This window comes from Gavia stellata, chromosome 8 (assembly GCF_030936135.1).
Source record: "Gavia stellata isolate bGavSte3 chromosome 8, bGavSte3.hap2, whole genome shotgun sequence".
Taxonomy (NCBI): Eukaryota; Metazoa; Chordata; class Aves; order Gaviiformes; family Gaviidae; genus Gavia; species Gavia stellata.
The window spans coordinates 22627478-22644751 of record NC_082601.1 but is presented as its reverse complement, the minus strand read 5'-3'; the positions used below and the strand labels follow the sequence as shown (position 1 = coordinate 22644751).

At 37.5% G+C, this 17274-nt stretch overlaps 1 protein-coding gene across 1 annotated transcript in view; it reads left to right on the top strand.

The window, feature by feature from the left end:
• Positions 1–17274, top strand: part of LRP2 (LDL receptor related protein 2) — a 128217-nt gene that overhangs the window by 101715 nt on the left and 9228 nt on the right. Inside the window, exons 58-71 of the mRNA XM_059820541.1 lie at positions 406–525; positions 1105–1221; positions 1491–1607; positions 3010–3147; positions 3938–4060; positions 5178–5306; positions 6866–6997; positions 7980–8111; positions 10252–10395; positions 11192–11357; positions 13457–13585; positions 14372–14592; positions 15038–15214; positions 15954–16073. Coding sequence (XP_059676524.1) covers positions 406–525; positions 1105–1221; positions 1491–1607; positions 3010–3147; positions 3938–4060; positions 5178–5306; positions 6866–6997; positions 7980–8111; positions 10252–10395; positions 11192–11357; positions 13457–13585; positions 14372–14592; positions 15038–15214; positions 15954–16073 — 1965 coding nt within the window. The remainder of the gene's footprint in view (positions 1–405; positions 526–1104; positions 1222–1490; positions 1608–3009; positions 3148–3937; positions 4061–5177; positions 5307–6865; positions 6998–7979; positions 8112–10251; positions 10396–11191; positions 11358–13456; positions 13586–14371; positions 14593–15037; positions 15215–15953; positions 16074–17274) is intronic.

Below are 17274 nucleotides of genomic sequence, written 5' to 3'. Positions count from 1 at the left end.
TCTGTGTTTTCTACATTTACTTAACTTACCTCCTGGGCTGGCGAAACCATCAGTATGGAAAGTATGATGATGCTTTCTGAGACCCTTGCATTTGTGTTGAAACCTCATACACTTACACACAAAGCTTAGGGGACATCGGATCACTATATCAGAACAAGAAAAGACTTAAAAGTGTAATACACTATGAGGTCAAGATGCCCTCCTTTGACAGTGCTGTTTATCTCTTTGTGTTTCCATCTCCGTTCTAGATAGTTATTTCAGCTGTTTCTTAATTGCTTCTCTATTACTTGGCCCCGTTTGTGGCATGAACCTCTCTATCTACTTCCATTATCTTCTGTGCGTTCCATCTTGTACAAAGACTATGCTAATGTGTGCTGTTTCATTGGTAAACTGTGTACACTGCAGAGGAGATGACTTGCAGTCCTTTTGGAGATTTCCGTTGTGACAATCATCGATGTATCCCACTGCGCTGGAAGTGTGATGGCGATAATGACTGTGGAGACAACTCTGATGAGCACAACTGCAGTGAGTTCTTTTTTGGCTGTCATGATATAGTCCAGCTTTTGACTTAACTATCCTGTTTCTTATGAGAATGGGGTAGACAGCTCGCAACTGCAACCATTCAGTTGTTTTACTCTATAGCCTGTCTTTGCTGAAATACCACAGTGATGTCACAAGGAAGCATTTTGGATACATAAAACCACTGATAAATCCAGTCATCACAATAACACAAATTCCTGTTTTCCATTAAAAAGTGACATTCGAATTCTGCCCTGTGTGCAAATGTAGTGTTATATAGTTCCTTAAACAATGAGAGTGGATCTTTCCTTTTTTTTTTTTTTATTTGGAATAAAAATTATTCCTGTATTCTGTGATGAAACAAAATCCACAATGAATTTCCTTTTTTCTGTGTCAAGAGGGACATAGAATGTTTAACATAATTAAAGAGTATTGGGGGGAATGCTGTTTTAACATCATTTAGTTTTAAGGATTATAGAACATAATCTGCCCATATTACTTTTGTCTGGTTTAGTGAAGCAGGTGTGGATGTTTAAATTTACATCTGGGGAACTTTTCATATTTGTACATTCATTTTAAATGAAGGTCCTCGTGAATGCACAGAAAGTGAATACCGTTGTGACAATTTGCGCTGCATTCCTTCCCGGTGGATCTGTGATCATGATGATGACTGTGAAGACAATTCAGATGAACGTGACTGTGGTGTGTATTGTCTGGATGCTATCTCTTACATGTTCACGCTTTTGTTTCTAATGTGATAAATTATTTGGCAAAATGATCTTTTATGGAAGCATCTTTAATGCAGTAATGTTGACCAGATCACTTTAGTCATTCCACCAAAAGTAGAGGATACCACAGTTTTAATGGTCTGGGATTTTGCAGTCTTTTTTAGGATTTTTTTCTTAAAAAATAAACAGTTTGTCTGGATTTAAACAAAGAGACATTTCAACAGTTATTCTGAATCTTTTCAGAGCTGAGGACCTGCCACCCAGGTTATTTCCAGTGTGATAGTGGACACTGTGTTGCAGAGCGCTTCAGATGTGATGGAAATGCCGACTGCCTTGATTTCTCTGATGAAGCAACTTGTCGTGAGTTTCAAGCTTTGCGATTGGTGCTCATTGAGCTCACTTCCAGAAAGATTTGCAGTTTTCTCTCTCTTTAAGTGAGGTGAATCCTTAGAGGCAGAGAATTCTGCAACACTCAGTGATGTCAGTAAAAATTCAGGAAAAGTATAATTTTTTTAATCAGCTTTTTAATATAATAATGGGTTGCCATCTCTTACATGGATTGTAAACACATTCCTAGTGCTAGTAAATTAATGTGTTTACAAAATCCAGCAGAATATACACATGTGATCAAATAAAATTTTTTTACTATCCCATGGACACTGCATGATCCACTGTTTCAGTTGTACCATAGTCTAACAAGGTTCTGTAATGGGACTGGTTTTTATAATGCTCAAAGGTGTGTATAGTTTCCTAAAGTACCAGTGAAGCCAAGGAAATGAAATACTTTTGTTTCTGTCTTCCTTCTGTGTATTGATCTACTGTGGAAAAAAAAGTCTGTACACTGTAGCTTGTATGGAGCTCCAGCCGTTTACCCAGAAAGTATTGTTCCTAGTAGGAATGAAAATATCACCTCTGTGCTGTATCTGTGCTGTCTGACATTGGCTTTTTAGATGATACTGAAGTGTTCTTACTTACATGTTCAAATCATTTTAGGCTTCAGTACTCGGAAGAATTCCTTTCTTTTAATGTTGGTATCAGGGCAGTTGCGTACATCTACCCGTGTACTTCATTTTAACATCTGTGCTTTAAGTAAGAAGGGGCATCTGCACAGTAGCACCTTTATTTTTCTGATGGTAACCACATCCTGGAATGTATATCACAACAGTTAATCTATCAGAACCTGAGTTACACAACATTTAGCTTTTCTTAAAGGGAGGAAAAAGTGTATAAGAAGCCATCGAAAGGGCAAGGGTATGGTTTATTTATGTAGGTTGGAAGAGTCATATTTTTGGTTTCTCTTTGCTCTAGTTCAGTTGTTTTCACAGCTTTTACAGAATCTGGGTATTTTTTTTACTATACCAACATGAGTCCTTTTGGAATTAGGTATCTTAGGTACTTCTTCAGTCATTCACATTTGGTGCCAGTGACATTATTCACCTTTATTACTGAACTAGATTTGTCAGTAACAAATTCAAGTAGCATTTGTTAAATCCATGACAGTTTATTTTCAAAAGCTTCTGGGAGTAATTTATGTTGTTTCACTATTCATTCAAACCTGAATTAATTACATTATAGCTATGAAGAAGTCCTCAGTCCTTGCAGTCTGTTGTTGCTGTAGATCTTTGCAGTGCCTCATATTATATCTCCTACTATGGAGAGAAGGGTATTGAAAAAATAAGATAGAGTTGGGCTGAATATTTTTCAGGAAAACCTAAAATTTTCGTTGTAAATGAAAATGTCGTAATAATTTTCTTTTCTTCAGCAACACGGTATCCTAATGGTACATACTGTCCCCCCATGCTGTTTGAATGTAAAAATCATGTCTGTATCCAGCCATATTGGAAATGTGATGGTGATAATGACTGTGGAGATGACTCTGATGAAGAACTTCACCTTTGCTGTAAGAGAGAAAAAATATATTAAAATGGGCAATATGCATAGTAAAATCTCTAATTACAATAGAGAGAACAACTAGAAAATACATTTTGAATATTTCTTTTCACTGGAGCTTCTCACAGACTTCATTCAGGATGAGTGCTGAGAATTTTGCTTCATATGCAAGTTCACTTCATTCTCCTACAGTATGTTTCTCACTGCTTTGCAGATGTTTGTATATGTGGTTATAAAAGTAGGGAGAAACATATCAAAGAGATAAGGACACTATTTCATGTTTTCAGGTTGGTTATCTAAAATAAGAGCATCAGTTTGCATTTAAAGATACAATTCAGATAACATATTCTCAAAGGTGCTGAGCTTTTAAAGCTATCAAGTGTAGTTGGGACATCTGTGTAAATATGGTTGAGGAGTCCTGAGTTTAGCTCTAAAAATGAGGTGTTGGAGGTGCTACTTAAACAATTTTTCTCAGTTATGCACTATATAGCCACTTAATTAACACATTGGATTTTCAATCAGTTTACTTCATGAACAAATCTAGAAACCTCAGTGTTATATGTAGTCATAGGATATGCCTTTGGCCAAAGATGATGTACTGTCTTTTGACGAAAAATGCGTAATGGCCTGACATACAATCACCAAAATGTGGAGAACATATTCTTTTGGGTCTGAATGCCTCCATACCTTTTAAAATACAGGAAACATATAAATGTTACCACATAAAAGTGGCTGGCATAATTTGTGACTCAATGGCATGAAGTATCAAAGTGTGACTGACTTTATCTCTTTGGTTTCAGTGGATATTGCTTGTGACACTCCATTCCGTTTCCGATGTGAAAACAATCGCTGTATATATAGTCATGAGCTGTGCAACCAGGAGGATGACTGTGGAGATGGAAGTGATGAGAAAGAGGAACACTGTATGTTTACACAAAATTGAGCAGCAAATACAGTAATTGTGATGTGCTTAATGTTTAATAATACCAAAGCACTGTTGAAATGTCGAAATTAAACATAAATTATGAAAATTAGAGCTCAGTATGAAATAATTTGAATTATGATTATTCACAGAATCACTAAGGTTGGAAAAGACCTGTAAGATCATCAAGTCCAACCATCAACCCAACACCACCATGCCCACTAAACCATGTCCCACAATGCCACGTCCACACGTTCCTTGAACACCTCCAGTGATGGTGCCTCCACCACTTCCCTGGGCAGCCTGTTCCAGTTATTGGTACTATGTGTTTGCAGCTCTCCATACAAGTAGCAAAAATCAGCAAACATTTGCCTGAAAAGTACAGAGCATGGTTTTCAAAATCATATTGTATTTTATTATGAGCAGCAGCTAAATTGTGTCAACTTATTATGAACTCCACTTAAAATAAGGATGAAGAGTTTGGCTCTATCATAAAATAAGGATGGGGTGGATAGCTGGGACTTTTCAAATAGGGAACCGGGTACTTCTGAATTTGTCGCACTGTTATGCACATAGTAACAGTGTTGATATTTAGGCCCAAATCCTGCAGAAGCTCTGTTAATATTCAATAGGTTTTTGCCCTCAGTCAATAAGAACTACATAAGATACCTATGTTGATTTTTATATTATCAAGTTTAATCATATTTTTGGTTGCTTAATGATATTATTTGCTGGTTTTATAGTACAATAATCTTAAAGTTAGTGGTTTACTAATATCTCAATAATCTCTTGAAGTCTGTAGTAGATGTATGAAGTATATCATTAAAGGATATTAAGAAATTTGCGCTATTAAAAAGAAAGTTCAATCAAGTATTAACAAGAAGAATTTACCTTCTGTCTTTATAAAATGGAGGGGCTTCTTTCAGTTCATGGGGATGTGACTAGAAGTGAGGAGGCCCCAGTTATAGTTTTAGCTTTTCTACAGACTTCCAAAGTCACTCTAGTCATTATTTTACCAGATTGCATCAGCTTCCTCATTAGCAATGTGGAATAGTGCTGTCTGTTGGTACTGTGTAGCTGAAACTGTGACAGAGGAGTGTTTCTCTTTTTGACTGTAGGTAGAGAACCAACTCCAAGACCTTGTACAACTGAAGAATTCAAGTGTAGTAATGGAAATTGCATTCCTCTACATTATGTCTGTGACAATTATGATGACTGTGGAGACCATTTTGATGAAATGGGCTGCAGTAAGTAATAATATCAGTAGAATAGAAAATAACAATGCTATTGAAATAAACAATTCTGAAACTGATAACAATACATGTTTCTTCTTGAGCAGCATACTAAGTATGAGGGCCCTCTCAGATCCTATGCACAACTTTCATTAACTATGGATTATAAATTTACTAGCATCTATTTAGATGCAAAAGATTTGACTTGAACTTTGAGGCAAGAGAGAGTATTCTCATGAAATCTGGAAAAAAAAATTCCTAACTTTTTATATCAATATATAGACAGCTGCAGAGTGATAATATAAGCATGTACTTGCAATTTCAATTTGTCAGGCTTTGATGGCTTCAAGTGAAAGTGTGCCAAATGATGCACTGGTGATTTACAATCCAGCATACTTGCAAAACACAAATAACTCAGAAGCCTATCGTGCAGTCCATTTTGAAGCAGCTGGTTTCACTGTTTCACATACCATCCCAAAGGTCTTTAGGTAATATAACCTAATGCAATGACTTGATGAAAATATAAAAGTGTAAAAAGGATATGAAACAGTGCAAACCAGACACCTTCTGGTAGTCAGCATTCTACTGTTTGGGGATAGATGTGAATGCAGATCAGATGGTAACATTTGTAGCCTTCCCAACATCAAATATCTGTGTTATAGAGAAAATAGAATATTTATGTGTGTGTGTGTACAATGAATTTATGCTTCTACATATATATGAAATTGAGCTGTTTAAACTTAATTTAATCAGCACTGGAATGTATATGTATAAAGGAGATAATCAGCTTAATGTAATGTCTTTGCCATACATCTGTATTTTTTTCTCATGCTCTGTCAATAAACATATTAATTATTTTTTCTACTTATATAACAGATTTGAGTTTGAAAGTACTTTGTGTATATGTATTCTATATGTACTTTGACAAGGGTATCATTTTCATTATCTGTTACAGAGTATCTATTATCCCTGACTTGCCTTTTCCATTATAGGCATGTTTTAAAGGGCAGTGCATTCTGTGCAATAACCTGTATTGACTTCAGTAGGCTTTAGAATTAGGTACAGCATGAAGAAGCTGTCATCTCTCTAATTTCAAGATATAAATAATGTAGGGCCTGTATTGTGCATGATAGCAATTGAGAACATCTTTTGTTTAGCTGATAAGAAAGGACTGGCTAAGAAAGAGGTAGGTTGGCAAAGGTAGAAGTTAGAGTCAAGTCTCAAATAGTTTCTGCAGTTGCTGGAGATTGGTGGTAATGTAGAATGCCATTTCTCTTAAGGAAGGTGAGCTTGGATGGTTATGGCTCTTATCCTGACCCTATTCACTTATTTCTACAGGTTAAACTTCTTAGTTGACAGCTGTCCTGATCAGCATTTGCCACCCTCTTCTAGTTAGTTATGCCTTAGAGAAGAGATGTTCACAATAATTGAGTTCCAGTTAGAAAAAAAGGAAAGAAAACTAACATCTACTTGAAAACCATTTTCAATGATAATGATCAAAATTACAACACCCACCTCCCCCTTATCACTTTTATTTTTTGGTTGTAATTGTATAATTTACTTTTTTTTTCCAGATCCTGGAACAGAGCGAACTTGTGCAGAAAATATCTGTGAACATAACTGTACCAACCTGAATGAAGGAGGCTTTATCTGTTCCTGTAGGCCAGGGTACAAGGCCAGTGAAACTAACCGAAACTCCTGTGATGGTATTTTCAGTCTTCTAAACATCTTCCCACTGATAAGTGTTCAGTGACCTGTCACTTCATCATTCTAATGTGACTACCCATTTTTGCATTCTAACAGGATTTTTATACATTTAGCAGATGCTTCTTAAAAAGCTTTGCTACTGAATCGCATTTTCTAACATGCAGGCCTCATTCAACAAAGAACTGGCTCCACAGTTCAGACTTGTTTTAAGGTTTTGGTGGCTGTAGGTATATGTTTTTGCTTTACTGTATATAGGTTTTGTCATATCCTTGCAATCTGAGGGACAGAAATTAGCTGGCTTTTTTTTTTTCCATATTGAAAGAAAACTTACTGAAGGTTATATATACTCTCCTTCTGTTCTGCTCCAGAACAGACCTCCAGTAAAGGTCTGTTGTGCCATACTTTTGCCCTGGTTATATGCAGATAAGCCACGGTGAGGAGTCTACCCAAAGGCCATGGTTCATGGTCATGCAACATAGTACCTTCACAGTTACCATTTCAGTATGTTTTGATGAGAACGCTTCTGTTTGTTGCTCCCGGCTCTTGTGGGCAATTTGTGTAATTTTATTAAATATGATCCAAGGCCACCCCTCATATTCGTTCCTGTTGATATTGTTTCTGAGGACTAGGTATCTTTGCTTCAGCATTTTAAGAAGGCTTTGCTCTTGTATCTCATTGTAGTCATGCCTCATCTTTTGTCTTTCCTTGGTGATTTAACACAAAAATACACGATAAAAAATGTTTTTCTGAAAAGCAATCTGGTAAGCAGGAGCAATCTGTAGCTAAGACATGTTAAACAGTAGATGACAGATAAGGAGTTCTGTTAGATAACAGATGCTGATGTTAAAGATCACTTATTAGGTCACTGATCTTTTAGAGTACGTGGGGAAGGGACAAACCTACCTCTTCATGGAGTAAAGGTGACCAGCATGTGGAAGAAAGAGATTAAGCTCTAGGTGTCTTTTCTCTACTTACATCTAGATATCAATGAGTGTGAGATCTTTGGAACATGCACCCAGGACTGCAAGAATTCCAAAGGAAGCTATGAATGTTTCTGTGCGGATGGCTTCAGGTCTGTGGGTGATCAACAAGGGAAACAGTGTGCAGCTAATGGTATGTTAACTGATAGCAAGATTGATTGCTACCTGTAAAGAGCAAGTGGAGTACAACAACTTAATGAATATAATCCTATCTTTTTTAGGAAGGGGATAATGAAAACCAAACTTTATTCTGTAATAATATTATCTGTGTACTCCACCCATTCCATAATCAGGAATAGAAGTGCTCATCTCTGCTTCCAACCGTAAATATTAGAAATAATGTCTTGGTTTGGATGCCTGCCTTCCTTTCTCCTGAAATTTTCTGCAAACAAAAACCTGCTTATCCTGTGGTTGTCATCAGAAGGAAATTAATGTTGCCTATTCCTGAAGTTTAGGTTTTCTCAACAAAATAATGCATCAGAAGAAAGTTGCATTAAACTGGTACAAATCAAAGGCAGTTTGATGACAGATTGCCATTCATTGTTCATGGACTGATGCACACAAACAGAAGGGCTTTGGCCAATGTTTAACGTCAATCATTAGCTTTTTATCTTACCTCAGGGCAGTGACTACAGTGTGCGACAGTCATTGAATAGGTAGAGAGTTGATTCAGCAAATAATAATAATAGAACAGTAATAATAAATAGCTGAAGAAAATAGAAAAAAGTGACAATGTAGCAGTATTATATAAAAGACAGAAACAATATTGTATTTAGAAAAGTACTTACGCTTTAAGAGATACATGATAGAAATATGGTGTAGTTAATCAAATAGTAAAATCTTCAGAACAGAATGCCCATGAACAAAACTGCCTGCTGCTCTAGGCATTGAAACCTAGAAATTATTTTTAATATGACAAATCATACAAAAAAAACCAGGTGTCCGGGTCTCCAGTCCAGGGGCCTAATTCAGCAAATATTTACTGTTGAGCATGAGACTGGAAATACAAAAGGGCATTTGCACCTGAGTTTCTGCCTGGCTTCCTCTTTATGTGCCTGTGTCAGAAATCTAGTTCTTTGAAACCCTTCTTCATAGGCTTTATTCAGGAAGACATCTAAAGTTTTCAAGGCTAAGTGAGAGAAGGTAACATGATTGTTAGCAGATAACATCATGAAATCTGTTGTGCCTAAAGTTCTACTTCTGTGTATGCCTACAACTCTACCACTGTAGTACAAGCTCCCAGCACTCACAAATGGGGGCTTCCTATGCCTGTGTCTGCTGCAGGCCTGATCAGTAGGCATTTTCAGAACATGCACAGAATATTAGGTCCCCTTTTTCCTGTAACAGCATATATATATATTGGAAATGCTGTTAATTTCTACACTGAATTGTATGTTCATTAGAGAATTGAGTCACTTGCCTTATTCTCCCGTAGTTGGGCATGACTTAGAGGGAAAAGGATTGTGTTCAAATGAACAATTCATAGGAAATTGAGGATTTTTAGTTGGAAAAGGCACTGGTAAATGAGATTTTCCTTTCCTAGGTGAATGCCTTGTTATTTCTCATTGGCTCTGTGAAGATGTGATTAATGTAGGAGAACTTCTCTGGAAGAAGGCCTAGGATTTAAGTCCATGACTCCCAGCTGGGCTTTGTCCTTAGTAAAGGGGCTGAACAATTAAATTTTCTCACCAGTAAAATGAGCCAGGTGATACTGACACTGCTGATAGCCAAATTATTAGACTATTAAGGCTAACCCCAAATTAACCTGTGGCTGGGTAGGAAAGCATTCACCTGAATGTGGAAACATTAGGATTTAAAGACTTTCAGGTAAAAGAACTCAGAGAGGTCATGGCTCAAGTTACCAGCAATTTATTCGTACTTTCAAAATTGTTTCCCATACTTTGAGGCAGGGAGCTGAACTGCACAGTGTATAGCAGCATCCTATTTTTGAGATGTGAGGTGGTGATATGCCAACACTGTAATGTTCAAGAATTTTTAAGGAATTATCCCTTAATGATTATTCCTGCACAAAATCTATGGTGAAAAGGATAATACTATCCTCAGCAGTAAGGATTTCCAGAGTTTTTAATGAATTTTGCAAAGCCAAGATGTTTGAATAGCTCTGAAGCTTTAGAAGTGGCCCTGTGTTCCTTCTGCTTCTTATTCAGACAGAACTTGGGAAAACCCCAGTTTAGTTTTGACTAGAAGTGACTTTCATCTGTTTCTTCTAAAATGAGAAATACATAAAAGCAAAATTCATTATTATTTCCCAGGTAATCCTCCCTTGTTACTGCTGCCAGATAATGTGCGGATTCGAAGATACAATATCTCATCAGAACAGTACTCTGACTATATTGATAACCAGGAGCGCATCCAAGCTCTGGATTATGATTGGGACCCTGAAGGGATAGGCCTGAGTAAGTATGTGTAGAACATTAACACTCAGCCATGCAATGGTCGGTTTAAAAAGATGTATTTCTGCAGCATGGGTATTGTATTTATGCTGGAAATCAGAATCAAATTAGATTAACTGGCCAGGTGTTGGTTGAATGTGTCCCTCCCCTCTACTCATTCTTCAGCATCAGTGTGGTTCCTTCTAATACTTTAATTCAGTGTAGCTAGGTTTTGTTCTTTTTTCCTTTAGCTCTGGTGTGAGTTCAACTGTGGAATTGTGGCTCTTTAGGATTATGCAGTAGAATAGAATTGCTATAAATGAACCCCTTCCTCCTCTGCCTCTGCCAGTCCCCAAACCTGGTTCAAGTCTTGCAAGAAGTAATCCTTACACTAAGCAGGAGTGGCCAGTAGATCCCTATATTAGCTTATATCTTTACCTCTTTATCAGCTTCCCTGATTTTGCCTTTTTCACAGGGCCAGTGTCCTGGGCCATACTTGCTCTTTAGGGTCATGAGAGTCTGAATTACTCTCAAAATCATGTGCAAAGGCTTCAAAGCTAAGACCCTCCACTTTTGAAAAATGTGTTACGTATTTCTTGATAATCTAAATCAAGATGATTTTAGAGGTGCATCTTACCTACGATGAACGGCTTAAAAATTTACATACTAACACAGTGTAATTTAATTAAACAGGCAACTCCGTGTTATTCATAAATAAATGGGTCTGGTATCTTCACATAACAGCCTCAGAAAGATTAGAATTTTCCAGAAGTATGGAATAACTAGACATTAAAAATAATCTCTGTCATCTTTTTTGAAGGTATTGTGTACTTCAGCATTCTGGGACAGGGTTCTGAGTTTGGAGCCATCAAACGTGCTTATTTGCCTACGTTTGACAGCAGTAGGAACAATCCTACAAAGGAAGTTGACTTGAATCTGAAGTACATAGTTAATCCTGATGGGTTAGCTGTTGACTGGGTTGGAAGGTAAGTGCGCTGAAAAGCTAGAAAAATGCTGTACATGGAGTGTGTCAAGGGTCTGATAAGGCAGTGCAAAATCCACTTTCTTCTTCCTTATGAACTGTCTTTGAAGATATCTAGTCTCAAGGTAGTTCAAAAGAATATAGTAAGATCTGTTTGCCCAGACAGTAGGTTAATAGGTCAAATGCATGTTGCTGACTGCATCGTGTATTCTCTGAGGAAACTTGCATTGCTCCACAACTGGCAGATCAGTTGTGCATCACTAAAGTGATAATACACGGGCCTTCATGTCAGATGAATTCATCTTCAAGGACACAGGTAAGCTCCAGGGAACAAGCTTCCTCTGCTGTTGGAAGGAGACCTCCCCAATCCATAACAGAATTTGTCTTTTATCTTTGCTCCTTTCTTACCAGCCTTGTGCTATATGAGCTAATCTCAAAGCAGAAGCAGCTCTGAAGTCTGATGAATATATGTGTTTTCTCAGAAAATGGTTATGTTTTTGTAATTGTGTCTCAGAGTTTTTTCTCTCTCTTGTTGGCTGTGCATTTTTTTAGGCTAAAACATGGCAATTTTTTAACTTAATTCTAGAAATCATGAGATCACTGCTTATTTTCCCTCCCTTGGAGAAAAGCTGGGAGAAAGTTGGGCATGACTTTTGGGAGTTTGACTCTGATGCTGATGGTGTAATTTCTTATTTTCAATGGAACTGTTAAATGATGTGGTGGACAGGCATAGCTGTAGTTCTTTTTTTTTTTTTTCCTAATGATTCAAAAAGCTATTGTATGAGTAAGCAAAGATTGGGAAAAGACTTATTCCACTTTGGGGCCTGATATGTAGCTTTCATTGTCTATACTGTTTGTGTTAGGTGATGTATGCTATGTTACATGATGTATGCTATGTTAGGTGTTGTGTCCTATGAAATAGTTATGGAGTTGCTCATGCAGTATGTCACCCTGATTTCTAGAGCAGGATAAAGCCAGTCTGGCTGGCTGAAGTGATTCACTAGCCTGAAAAATTGTGCCAGTCATGATGGAAAAAAAGAAGTGGAAAATCGTATCTTTTGTTCCAGCAGTTTTTAAATATGAGATAGATGTATTAAGGTCTGGGCTAGCCTTCAGGTTATTTTGCTGTTTGCTTTGTGAACTGTAGGCCACCTGGAAAACCATATGCCTCTGAGGGCAGAAGGGGGTGTCCGAATTTCTATTCACAAATCTATATGATCAGGAGTGCCAGGATAGAGAATATGTATCACCAGCATCCTGGTGAGAGTAGCATCCTCAGCACTTCATAGTGTTACACTGATTCCAGAACAATGTTGAAATGTATTTTAAAAAAAACATATTCAAGTGTCTGCACATTATGTAAAACCTTAGACACTTAGTCCTTCTGCCCATCTGCAAAATAGGAATTATAGTATTTTCTCACATTCCCAAGCCAATTATGAGGAAATTTATTCCATCAGAAGGCACGGTGTGATTAGTGAGTGCATACTTATGAGTATGTTTATTATCTAAGGTGAAAAATATAATAAAGCCATGATGATAAAGATAAGCAAAATTCAATGCATAGTAGACTGAGTGCCCTGTTTGTAAGGACTAAAAGCATTTGCGTCTGATGTGGTAACAATTTATTCATTAACATTTCTGTCAGAAGACAAAAGTCTAGAGAGGAGCTGTGGACTAATAAGCTGGATACCTTCAGACTTGCCATATAAATTACATGGTAAATAAATTTTTATTTGTAATGAACCTCATTGTCTCCTGGAAAACTGAATCTTTAAAGATGCTTATTAGCCACCTCTGGTGCTTAAAAGTAACAATGAAAGTTCTCAGTAGCCCTTTAATGAAGATTGACAGGGGACAGAGGCAGCTGCAAAACTTTGTCAGAGGAGAAAACTAGTGTGCCAATAGATCACATTTGCTAAACTCACCTATATATAGGGTCTGTATGTTCCAGACTGAAAAAGTTCAGATATAATCAATGCAGCTTCATTATATTAATTTCGTTCAGGTTTCATATAGCTTTTCTTAAAAAGATTTTTTTTTATTCCTCTCCCAAGTATAAACTATTTACTTTTGGAACGTTTTTTGTTTTATGTAATTCAGACATCTTTACTGGACTGATGCAGGGACTAATCGCATTGAGGTGGCAAAATTAGATGGACGGTACAGAAAATGGCTTATCTTTTCTCTACTGGATCAACCAGCAGCTATTGCTGTCAATCCAAAACGTGGGTAAGTACTACAGGACTTCCCAGAATTATTTTCAGTGCTATTCAATACCAAAAAAGCCCACAATGGTAAACTTTACAGGAAAGACTAAGGGAATGCTTTCTGGAGTTTCCCTTTACTAATGTTAGGAAATTTGTGTACTTGGGAAAGTATTTCAGGATTAGATTTCATACGGGTGCTTTTGTTGGTGACAACACCAGGTAGGTCAGATAAAAATCTCCTTTCTACAGTATTATGCGCCCACCGAATTTCTCTGTTACTATTGAAATGGGGGAATTGATGGGAATGTCTCTTTACTAGCTTCAAGCAATACAGACATAGCCTCCTTCACAGTGGAAGGCAATGTAAATGCACTGTTACATTCAACAGCTGTGCTTGCTACATCTTGTATTATATGATGTATCACCAGATACTGCGATACGTGCTTCTCTCAGCTGGAGTAAAGCAGCATGGCTCCCTGAAGTCACCTGGGGTCTGCAGCTTTATCATGACTGATGGATGTTCAGTGTTCACAGTAATTTTTCTTCCACTGAGAATGAGAGACTGTCATTAAACCACTCTCTTTCCAAATCAGGACACAAGATGCAAACATTCTTCTTTTGGTATTTATCTTCTGTACTTGAAACAAGCTTGTTCAGTGAAGTATCTGTGACTTTCCTGATGACGTCTGCAAAACATAGGTTGCTGAACAGATCTTTATTCCACAGATGACCTTTTCTATGAAACTCTGAAGGATAATCATGGTGACCAAATTCTGAACTATATTAAATTCTGGTTCTGTCCTTTTAGGCTCATGTATTGGACTGACTGGGGAAGGCAGCCAAAGATAGAATGTGCCTGGATGGATGGACAACAAAGACAAACTCTGGTCTCTGAAGACCTTGGCTGGCCAACAGGTCTTTCTATTGATTATTTGAACAATGATAGGATCTATTGGAGTGATTCTAAAGAAAATATAATTGAATCCATGAGACCTGATGGGACAGACAGAACCATAGTATTACATGGAGGTAAGAACTTAACTATGCAATTAATGTAGTAGTAACCAAGATGTAGGCTAAGAAGCACTTGGGCTTCACAACTGGGGCTAGATTTGGGAGCTTTTCCAAGAGTAAGTCTTGGTAGTGTTTTCTCCTCCTTTATACAGGGATAAATGGCACACCATGTTCAGAGCTCATTATGCCTGGTAACTAGATTCCCTGAGGGTAATGTACATGACCCAAATAGGGGACAATGTAGAAAATTGGATTCTGGCTTTTTTATGTGTATTATTAAACAGTCTGCAGGTACAGGGGCATGAAGTAGTCAGGCATGTGAAGATGTATATATATAGCTGCAAATGTCTTAAAATGAAAGGATTAGATGATACATTTAAGCTGAAGGACAACCGCAGTTTTATCGCTCCTGCTAGAGAGTTTGCTTGCTGACAGTTTGTTGTTTGGTTCCTTTGAGAAGTAGGCAGTCCATACAGCCTTGATGTCTTTGAAGGCCATTTGTATTGGATAGCGAAAGAACGAGGAGAAGTCTGGAAGAAAGATAAATTTGGAAGTGGAGAAAAAGTGAAAGTGCTGACTGTAAATCCGTGGCTTACTCAAGTCCGCATCTATCACCAGCACAGATACAATCAGTCAGGTAGGTAATCAGCATCTTGGTGAGCCGTTCCTTGCTATGAGATCGAAATTGGTATTGATGTCTTCAAAGAGCTTAGTAATCTTCTGATAACATGTCTATCCCTATATGATAATACTTATTTCTGAAAACCTAAAAATGGAACAGAGACTGGCAAGTATTTTCTGCGTACCCAAAGTGAAATCAACAGTGGAATACCACACACTGGTCTTTTAGAGTCTCTTAGTTCTAAGTTATGACCCTGTCCTTTCTCTTCTTCCCCTCGCATCTTGGAGTTGTCATGGAGGTGGCAGTCGCGATATGAATTTGTCCTGGTTACACATGAAGTGCTGGCCATTTAATACTGCCTTCAGGGGGGAGATACTTCAGCTATGACATGTCCACAGTAATCACAGGGGAGGGTGTCCAGAGGAACATCCAGCATACCCCTCTTTTAAAGGTGTTTTAGCTTTCAGAATCAGAAAGCTCCATGTTGCTTGGAGATGTTCAGGTGTTTTTTGGTGCTATGCTGGCTCCCAACAGCCATGGTCTGTCTCTTAAGAATGTAAGAAAAGGCAGAGAGAAGGTTTTGATATAAATGTGGTATTTGGGCATCAGTTGTTTTAAAAAATGGATCTAGACTTGTTTAGATTTTTGGTGTGTGATATTGATGAAATACAGGGCAATTCCCTAGTCAGTAGTGTCTTACCTCAGGAATATGCTGCATTGCTTCTTTAACTGCCTTCATCACTTTTTTTTTCAGTGCCTAATCCTTGTAAAGATGTCTGCAGCCACCTCTGCTTGCTGAGACCAGGAGGGTACACCTGCAGTTGTCCTCAAGGGACTCGATTCATAGCAGGCAGCAGCACGGAGTGTGATGCAGGTAGAACAATTTGTCAAACTGGAAATGAAAGCAAAGGAAGCTTTTCCTTAGAAATGCAAATGCATTACTGAATTAGAAATATGGAGGGATGAGCTAGATGATACAATAGATGTTGGTAAGTCAGGACATATGGCTTCTGTTCTCAGCCATCACTGATTTGTGGTCACCTTGTGCATTTCATTTAATCTTTTTGCATGTAATTTGTAAAATGGATATAGATATATCACTCCAACCAGTCCAGATCCAGCTGCAAAATTGGTCACAGTTTCTGATTTTTGTTTTGAAATTCCTAAATATTTTTTGATTTTTTTCAAATGCATTGATTTCAGAACTACAAAATTTCTGACAAATTATGGTTTACAATTATGTTTACAATTCTGTACAAGGTATTGTTTGATCTGTATAACATACAATAGAAACTTGAAACAAAGCTTACAGAACTCGCAGTGTGAGCAGAGATAACTTCTAGATAATTGTCATACACTGGGAAGCCTTCTAAGCACTAGAATTTAGTGCTTTGTTGTTGCATTGCAGCAGAGCCCCCCCAGCGCTTCCAGGAGTGCAAATAAAATAGAATTGCTCAGCCTTTCCTGAGAAGAAAGAGCATACCACTGCAGGATTTCTATTTCTCTAGCTGAGAGTCTGCATTCTTAGCTTACAGTGATGTGGGTGGTAGCCAGATGTCCTTGTGCTTGTCCTTGCAACATACCTCTAATAAATTGTGCTTTATAACATTATGTCTAGCATCTTTTCTATTATTAATCTTCTCTGAATTCTCTTATTTTTGCATTAAAAGAGAAAATGTCATAATTTTTTACACTGCTTTACCTCTAAATTACATTTTCATAGTAATTGTTAATGCTCTTTCCTATTGCCACATGGTGTGAGCTGCAGAAAGAGGAGCTAGTAATATGATGTAATAGTGAATGGAAGTGTGCAATACATGTTTAAATTAGGGATCAATAACACTCTTGATTGCATTTGCTATTTGCTGTTTATTGCTCTGAGGACACTGCATTTGCTATTCTTTGCTGAAACTGATTTACATAAAATGTCCAGGAATTAAGAAAACTGTGTTTGAACTTATTTTGAGAAAAAGGAGGAGACAGCGCATAGGATGTACAGTACTGTCTCCATTTTTGAAGTTCAGTTTTTACCTTTCCTTTAAGCAAATTTTTTAGCCAGTGAACTGTGACTGCCA